This window comes from Branchiostoma belcheri, unplaced genomic scaffold (assembly GCF_001625305.1).
Source record: "Branchiostoma belcheri isolate BF01 breed outbred unplaced genomic scaffold, Haploidv18h27 scaffold1, whole genome shotgun sequence".
Lineage (NCBI taxonomy): Eukaryota > Metazoa > Chordata > Leptocardii > Amphioxiformes > Branchiostomatidae > Branchiostoma > Branchiostoma belcheri.
In genome coordinates this window covers 5119828-5129158 of record NW_017802379.1, presented here as the reverse complement: position 1 = coordinate 5129158, position 9331 = coordinate 5119828, and the positions used below count along the sequence as shown (strand labels likewise).

General features: G+C 44.5%; 1 protein-coding gene across 1 annotated transcript in view; it reads right to left on the bottom strand.

Moving 5' to 3' along the window:
• Positions 1 to 457: 457 nt before the first annotated feature.
• The window catches only part of LOC109466567, a 9303-nt gene continuing 429 nt past the window's right edge, over positions 458 to 9331 (bottom strand). Inside the window, exons 2-6 of the mRNA XM_019764333.1 lie at positions 7742 to 9012; positions 6310 to 7484; positions 5992 to 5995; positions 1959 to 3191; positions 458 to 1729 (exon numbers count right to left, since the gene is read on the bottom strand). Coding sequence (XP_019619892.1) covers positions 578 to 1729; positions 1959 to 3191; positions 5992 to 5995; positions 6310 to 7484; positions 7742 to 8962 — 4785 coding nt within the window. The 5' untranslated portion in view covers positions 8963 to 9012 and the 3' untranslated portion in view covers positions 458 to 577. The remainder of the gene's footprint in view (positions 1730 to 1958; positions 3192 to 5991; positions 5996 to 6309; positions 7485 to 7741; positions 9013 to 9331) is intronic.

Sequence of the window (9331 nt, the reverse complement as noted above, 5' to 3'; positions counted from 1 at the left end):
TCAAAAAATAGAGTTAGCAACCAAGAGTTGAGGTGGTCAACAACTTGAACTTCCTAGTGTATATCATCACTTGTTGTTTAACACGTGCAGTTAGATGTACAAAGGCAAATATTACTATCCAGACGCCGCCCTAGGTGCGTTACTTAAATGTCCCGCGTGGGGGCGCAACTAGAAGGCTGCTGTCCTCGGTGCTGCAACAGAACTTCCCTGTGACGTATTTGGCAGAATTCTATTGGATTTATTTACCTGCAGCTGGCGGCAGAAATCAAGAGCTGGCCTGAGCTGGATGTATGAATGTGTCGCTGTTCAACAGAATAAGAAGGGTGTGTATTTTGTGTGAAGCTTGGTCGTTACTCAGAAAACATGAGAATCTTTCACCCCAACACCTGTAGTGTTAGGTGAGTAATCAGGTTGTCCTACAGAATCTGCCTCATCTCAGAGAGTTTGGAGTCCCTTCAGAATATGATCGGTGCTGTTTTTATTAAAATCTTTATTAATCTACTAACGAAACGTAATGGATTCTATCTTCCAGTTGCTTGAGTAATTGTTAGTTTGGTACCTCATTTGAAGGCATTGTTCATGTTAATCCCCTTGATTGAATGTCCTGCCATCTTCTGACTAGCTCGACAGTACTACCGTACGTATTAGCTTTAGATCCCAGGCACATCTGGTATTGTCTCTGCGGTAGTTCAGGATCACAGTGGACAGGATGGTACACATGGACTAACCCGGGGTCAGTCACACGAAATATCTTCATCCCACTGACTAATAACCCGTTGAAGAGGTCCAGATCTTCTAACCCCCAACCCCTAATCGTCAGATCAAATTTTCCGGAACGCAAGAAGTCCTCTCCAGAAAGACAAACCATCCCGTAGCTACTGTGCCTCCAATATCCAGAATCCTTGCTAAAATGGTAATAAAAATTATTTCTTATGTCCTTGCTGATTGGTGAAGACTGTTGTGTCAGAAGTTGTGGGTGGAGTTTAATTGGTGACGTGCTTGCATTTGATTGGTCGCCGTAAACAATATGCGGATCGTATTGGCTGAACATCACAGGGTAGTAGACCTGTTCACCTGCTATAGTTCTGGAGCGGCAGCGTTGTAGAACGCCCTGTTTAAAGACAATGTCCACGTCACAGAAGAAAAACAAAGAATTGTTGGAGAACTGAGACGCCCCTATGTCCAACGCAAGCCCACGAGAAAACTCCCTCTCTACGGCGACGACTTTGATGTAAGCTTCAGGATATTTCACCTGGTACGTAGAGATGCGTTGCTGAACCTGTTCACTCTCATGTTCCGCTTCGTTTGGATCCTTGAATAAGACTATCAGAAGCTTCGCATTCTCGTTTGTCTGTAGACAAACCTTTTCGTAACTGCTAATGAACCTCTCAAAAGTCGTTGTTCTACCCGTCAGCGGTACTATGATGTGAACGGTCGCATCGTCAAATGTCTTTGAATTCAAATTCTCGTGATTGAAACTGTTTTGTGGCCTTGAATTGTCATCTTCAGCGAATTCGACGGGTTGGAAGGCCTGCTGGACGACCACTTGCTTCCTGACGGTGAGCGTTCTCCTGGCGTGGTACCGGTGATACTCTCGGAGAGTGAGGTAAGAATGGAGCAGGTAGCGCACGCCTTCCTGTGGGTTGACCTGCCAGTAGCCGTACTTTAGATCGTTGTACTTCACACTGCGACGTGATCGTGCAGATCCTGCGTTGATGTTTTCTATCACCTAATAATGCAAGCAAATTGTATTTGTAAAACACTCTTGCTTACTGGGAAAAGAACAAAGTTGCCGATTAACTGCACCTCCTTGCGGAATCTGACGACAATGCATCCAGGTGGTCTTGATACAATAACACTAAGTTTCATGTACAGAGAATTAACGGAATTGCAGACATTATATCTTCCGGATCGAGCTGCTACTTGAAGAAAGAACAACTCAGCAAATGATACAATACCTTCTGCATTGCACCGTCGATTGCCTCCTTGATGGGCTTGGAGATTCCTCTAGATGGCTGGCCATTCTTTGCTGCATACTCGTACGATGTCGTCCTGGTGAAATATTCCCACACTGGAACGTCGCTGACATGTCTTGGTCTATATCTGGTAAAAGACGGTCGTTTTCCAAGGGTCGAGACCAAACCCCTGGGTGGCTGCCGGAGGAGACTGCTCATGCTACTACTCTCGCGATAAAGCGCGAGAACGCGTTCCCTCAAGTCGACCAACTTCATGGACAGAAACGTGTTATGGAGCTTGTACTGGTACTCTGGTCTTTTGTTGGGATGCAGGGTGATTGCACGGTTGATAACAGAGGTCCTCAGTTCCTCTATTCGACCCGTATGATAGTGTTTGTAGTCGTTAAAAAATATATCTCTACTGTCATATGCCCACGTGCAGTCAACACCCGCAAACTTTGTGATGCACCGTCCGATCTCCACATCTTCGTGAGATGAGTACAGGTTTTTCAAACACCTGGAGATGTGAGGCACCACTCGCCTCAGGACCTCTCGGCTCATGATCATCCCAGGACCGCCCATACAGTAGTTCTCATCGTCACGTAACCCCAGTCTACCGAACTCATCGTCCTTCCCAAATCCCGGCTGTCCGATGTAAAGTAGTTCACTGGAATTCACCGAACGTAAGAACTTCTGTAGTTTGTCCACGCGGATGTAAACGTCATCATCTGCTCGGATGAACCAATCGTAGTCGTCGATGTAGAAGTCGTGCATGTACTTCAGCATCAGGAAGGACTTCTTCTGTGGCGGGTAGGTGTCGTCGATTCCGGGAATGTTGGACACGACCGGGATTCCTCCGGGAATCTGAGGTTTGGGGTCGTAGGCGGAGAAGAATTCTACTTTTCCCGGAACTTGTTTACCCCAAGTTTCGTAGGCTGCCACGGCTCTTGAGTCCAGATACTTTCTTGCAGCTATGACGCCAATATAGATATGATTCTCCTTATGTTTGTGAAGTGCTGGCCTGTTGCCTGCTTGTCGACCTTGTACGGGGACGCCGGGCGTGTGTTCTGATGTAGAAAATGCAGGACATCCCACATGTTTGCCTCGGAGTTGGGTCTTGATTGTTAACATAATCCCAAACCCGATGACGACTCCTAAAATGAACGACACCGTTTTTCGGGTCTTCGTCGACATATTTACACCGAATCGAATCATTTCTTCGTCTTTCTTAGAGCACTGGAAAAAAGATAAAAACAAAGCTGTATTACAGTTTCTTTACGCTAGTCGGAGAACCAAACTTACAACTAAGTTAGAACACGGACATGGCATGACAAAGAAACAAACAAACAAAAATACTTGCACGGAGACAAAACACCCCTTCTATTGTACCAACCTGTGTCATATGGGAAGTGGAACAGCCTAGTAATGAAGGAACTGCGGGTGACTGAAATATATAATGGACAAAATCTAAAGAAGACCCACAACAGAGACCTATGCGTGTAGCCATAATAAGCCATCATAAAGCTTTTAGTATGTAGGTTAGGGGTTTCCTCTTGTCTTTCTCTGTGTTGCCGTTTCCGCTTGAGCGAGTGACTGAACGGGTTACCACTGGTGCGTGCAATGTGTACACCTGTCGTCATGTCGGGTCGCGCCATTACATGTAGGCCGTGTTACTCTCCAAGCAGAAGTTTAGGCTTCGGCCCATTTTTTGCCGTTTTTTAGGCCTTTTTATCGGGCTTTCTTTTTTGTACCGGTAACATTTTTGTCACCAGTCAAACTGTGGCGCATTGGATACTGCCCTGCCAATTTGTTGCTGCCTTGCCAATTTTATCTTGTAGCCACCAAAGGAGAAAAGTTTCTGGTACAGAACGAAACACTTTAAAAGAAATAGACCGAGCCCGCGTACGCGTGAAATCCTCAAATGATGTTTTCACTACTTTTGCTTGCCTTACGTTGCCGTTATGTAGCGCAAGTGGCCACTTAATCACAGGTGTGGGCCTGTGTGGCCACAGCAAAAGCCTTCTGTGTGTGCTCAAAGATACGGTTGGCAGAGAAGAAAGACTTGGTTACCACGGCGTAACTGTCCCTGTACGAACAGTAGCAATGCTGCATGGTCGTAGAATTTGCGCTTCTATTTATAATGTTGAAATTGAAATTTTCACAATGTAACGGATATCGGACAAAGGTTCAAGGTCTCAAATTTTTGTAATAAAACAGGTATTGTACGTGTGCAAATAAGATCTAGACTACACATGGTGCGATATATTTTTTTAAGCACAGCAGCAATGTTTTGCCATGGGTGCTTGTCATCCATTAATAATCACTGCACGAAAAGAGAGATTTAACTAAGAGTACTAACGTTAAACATGCATGGCAGGTAAGTCTGATAAAGGTTGCTTTAGGCAACCAATAACGTTGCTTCGGGCAACCAATACCAGGCTAACTTGGGCATGAATGGTTTCTTATGACAACCCATACCTGTTTTTTATCACAGATATTACGTTTGTTAGTAATACAGGCCGTCTCCATATTAGAAATAACTCCCTTTGTATAATTTGCATGGCCCAGGGAAAGGTAACATTTGTTAATGCATTTGAATGAGCATTGCTACCATTCTTATCATATTGTATGTTGTCCAGGGCTAGACTATTATAAGTCGTGACTGTATGGAATTGTATACAGCCTAACTATATTGTAGCAAATCAAATCCAATCTACCAGAAATGGTGCATGTTTTATTGGAGAGTACTAAATAGAGAAGTCATATTTTAGCAACTGTCCATGTCCGTACATTCAAACAACAACATAGACAAGTCATAAGTCAGCTAAACATCGGAGACAAGAGACTGTAGACAAACAAATAAACTCCATTTAACACCAAATGTTTAACAAACTAATGTACACTCAAACATTCAGAGATTTGAGAATTATAGCTCCATGGTCTAAACCAACTTCATCCGACGTTCGAAATGAACCAGCTATAGTTCTCCAGACATGTGTAAAAAGTTGGAAGCGATCTGAAATTTTAAGTACAGTCTCACCTGTTACAAAGGTCGCAAAATAGATCTGGAAAGCTCGAGGGCCATGTTGTCGCGAAACTGATCTGGATTCTGCGTAACCAACATGTTACCTGGAAGACACACCTACACCCGTGTGATCCGCGGCACTTTGGACCACTTCCACTGACCTCCAAATCCACGCCGCATGACAAAGCAGGGCTTTACTGTTTGTTTCGACGTGTATTTGTTCGGGTCTGTTGGCGAAAGTGAGTTACGGACCTCGTTAGTGTTAGCCTCGCGAGCAGACTTTCCAACAGGCGGACGGAGTTTGCTTCTACGAGCGTTGCGGTTTCGGCGGAGTAGAGTTGTGTATGCAGGGAGGCCTGCATGTTGGGGGTTAAAACTTTGGTAGGTATTGATACCCCCCCCCCCCGAAAAGTGCTCTAGCCGCACCTGTACAGACAAGCATTGGCCACTAGAGAGTCTGCACAGGAGGCTATCCAGTATTACTAGTATGTCATGCCCAGATATGGGTTGGGATTTACGTCATTCGTAGTAAACGACTATAATGTTAGTTTTTATTGTTCTAGCAGAACACATGGAAACTACTGTGAAACATACAGACAAGCTCAAAACAATACTCCACTTCTATGGGATTAAGTAAAAGGCGACCGGAGAAACAAATCGAAAGGCAAAAATCTCACGGCATACCAAGACAGCTCCTTGGATATAGACAAAATAGTTCCCAAACGTGCATTAGTACCATTAGTTACTTAATGCAATTTAACGGTGTGTGAACGAAACCTCAATGGTTCAATATAGTTGCACAACAAGGTTTGTTTTCCCATGCTGATGTTTGGATTATGTTGAATTGGTCTACTAATCCAGTGAAACTATTTACGGAAACCTTAATGGTGTTTACCGTAAGCCTCTTAATGCAAAAAAGGGTGTGAAAAAAATAGGGTTTAAACGTGCTCGTTTGACGTCAGCCCATGTGTTTGTGAACCCCAGTCCAACTAATGCATTTTTGCCACTAACCTGGCTGTATAGGGTCTAAACAGACCCCATTATGTTTTATACATATCTATATTTTTCAGTGACTCTTTTGGTGATTTGTATATATGTATTGTTTCATTAATGCATGGAAATTCCCATTTCTTGCCTTTTTGAGAAAAATAAGCTCACTCAGGGGCACATGGTGTGGGCACGTGTTATTTCATTTTCCCATATTGCATCTTCCATGGAAACTGTAACAAGGACACAAATCCAAATATGTTCCATGACAAAGCATGGCGTTTAATTTTCAGAGTACATAATCCGTTCTTTCTACCTTTAAAATCGTTGTTCTTGCCCTACTAGGGTAGCGTCCTGTCTTTTTTCTTCAATTCCAGCAATTTTTCTCCTAGTTTAGCGGCACTGCCGTATGTATTAGCTTTCGACCCTAAGCACATGTTGTATTGTCTTGTCCTAAGCTTAGGATCGCAATGCATGGGGTGATAGACATGAACCAACCCTGGGTCGGTCGCGCGAAATACATTCATTCCGCTAGCTGCGAGTTTATCACACAGGTCCAGATCTTCCAAACCCCAGCCTTTGATGGCCGTATCAAATTTTCCCGAACGAAAGAAGTCTTCCTTGTAAACGCAGACCATCCCGTAGCTATAGTGTCTCCAGTACCCTGAATCTTTGCTAAACTGGTACGAATCGTCCATATTTTTCTCACTGTTAAATGCTGACTGGTTGGTCAGAAGCTTTTGATTGGTTTGTGGAGATAACGTTCTTGTATTTGATTGGCCACCGTAAGCAAACTGCGGATCGTACTGACTGAACATCACAGGGTAGTACACCTGTTTTTTGGCAACGGTTCTGGAACGGCACCGTTGGAGAAAACTCTGTGGGAAGACCAGGTCAACGTCACAAAAGAAAAGAAGGGCATTTCTGTCAAAGTGAGAGGCTCCCATCTGTAGCCCAATTCCGCGGGAAAATTCTCCCTTGGCAGTCAGTACTTCCAAGTAAGCTTTGGGATACTTCATTTTGTAGAACGCTATCAGCAATTGAACGTGTAGGCTTTCGTCTTTCGAAGGATCGTCGTGTTTAAATAACACCACTAGCAGTTTGACATTCTCTTTAGTTTGGAGACAGACCTTTTCATAGTTCCGCATGAACCTTTCAAATATCTTCATCCGACCGACCAATGGGACGACGACGTGAACTGTGGGCGTGTCCTCGCGAGGGAAAGAGGGTGATGACGACATTACTAGCTGCTGCGGCGGTGTAACAACAGTTTTGTGTTGTTTACCCACAGAATCTTCCATCAACACTGCGCGCCCAAACGACTGTCGGAAACAATCCTGCCTCTTATTTGCAAACGTTTTCCTTTTGCGGTTGCGAGATTCTCGAATCAGGAGAGACGAATAAAGGACGTAGCTCAGTCCATGGAGAGGGCTCATTTGCCAATATCCGTGCTGTAAGTCGTAGACCTGGACCCTACGGCGCTCCTTACGGGATGCTTTATTCACAATGTCGGACACCTGCATTCATGGCAAAGAACATATCGTATAGGCTGAAATGTCATTCCCATATTCATTAGTATCAGAGTATTTGAATACTAAATGGAAAACAGGGACAAAAATTCTACGAATGACGTGTTATAACCACGTCAGTAGTTAGCAAGAGTAGGCAATAAAATCTTGAACCAAACAGTAGAAGATTATTTCTAAACACATTGTTAAGGACATCTAGATACAGTTATTGCAAGATTCACCTGAAGACAATGTTCAATTCTTACCGTCATTGATGCCTCCTTTATCCGTGACCTCAGGAGATCGATAAATCTTCTGGTAGTTTCTCTAGCTAGGTATCCATGCATCCTTCTGCGTGTAAAGTATTCCCATGCCATGACGCCTTTGATGTCTTTCGGTTTGTAGCCGATAGAGGGCGTCGACGGTCTTTCTCTCCCATCGGAGGCTTGATCAGACGACTGTCTCTCTGGAATCTCACTACTACTCATGTAACCGATACCGATAGTACGAAAAAGTTCCAATGTCCGTTTCTGCAATGCTTCAAGTTTGAGGGCTAAGAAGTAGGTATGGAGCCTGTACTGATCCTTTGAATTTTTGTTTGGATGTAGAGTGATGACCTGTTTAATCAAACTGGATCTCAGGTGCCCTACGCTACCTCTTTGGTAGCTGTTGTAGTCGTTGTAAAATATACGTTCACTGTCGGCAGATCGGGTACAGGAGACATTCGCGAACCGTTTGATGCACCTGCCTATCTCCACGTCTTCGTGCGGGGAGTACAGGTTCTTCAAGCAGTGGGAAATGTACGGGGCGATTCGTCGGAGTGTCTCTCGGCTCATGATCACTCCAGGCCCGCCCATGCAGTAGTTATCGCCCGGGCCCAAGCCTAACTTTCCGACTTCGTGTTCTTTACCCGTTCCAGACTGTCCGATGTAAAAAGGTTCACTGGAATTCACCGAACGTAAGAACTTCTGTAGTTTGTCCACACGGATGAAAACGTCATCATCAGCCCGGATGAACCAATCATAGTCGTCGATGTAGAAGTCGTGCATGTACTTCAGCATAAGGAAGGACTTCTTCTGTGGCGGGTAGGTGTCGTCGATTCCGGGAATGTTGGAGACGACCGGGATTCCTCCGGGAATCTGAGGTTTGGGGTCGTAGGCGGAGAAGAACTCTACTTTTCCAGGAACTTGTTTACCCCATGTTTCATAGGCTGGCACACCTCGTGATTTTAAATATTTCTTTGCTGTCAAAATTCCGATATAAATATGACCTGGATGGTGTTTTGGGATGGAGATACGTTTTTTCTCTTGAAATTTTGCGAAATCTCCCTGATGAAAGCTCTGAGTTCTGGTGATGGGCAAGGTGCAGTTCCGAGCAGTTGGTCTAGGCGGCGTGTTGAACATCAACATAAGCCAAAAGCCAACGAACAAGCCCGAAAACACCTCCATTGTGGTGCGAAACTTGGTACCCATTCTCAGATTTCCCATCTTTGAATGTAGTCTGTCTTGTCAACTTGTATGTGTATGTAGGACACCGTCTGTGAAAGAAAGTATACAAGACGTAACCACGGTCAATCAACAGTATACTAAAAGTCTGACTGTTAGGGATCGCCTCCACACTTCTATCTAGTCTCTACAGGTTAAAGTATTCGCTCACATACGGTAAATATGACCATAAAGGTCTTATTATTGCAAGACTCCACGTAACATATACGCACACCGGAAGTCACCAACAGTAGCCTCTACCAGGCTTGTGGAGGCGGCTGGAAAGAGTAGAACTCGGCCAAAATAGAGAGATAAGCATGCCAAGGGAGTTTGGCCGTTGAGAGAACAGTTGTGGGGCGGCGAACTGTTCTC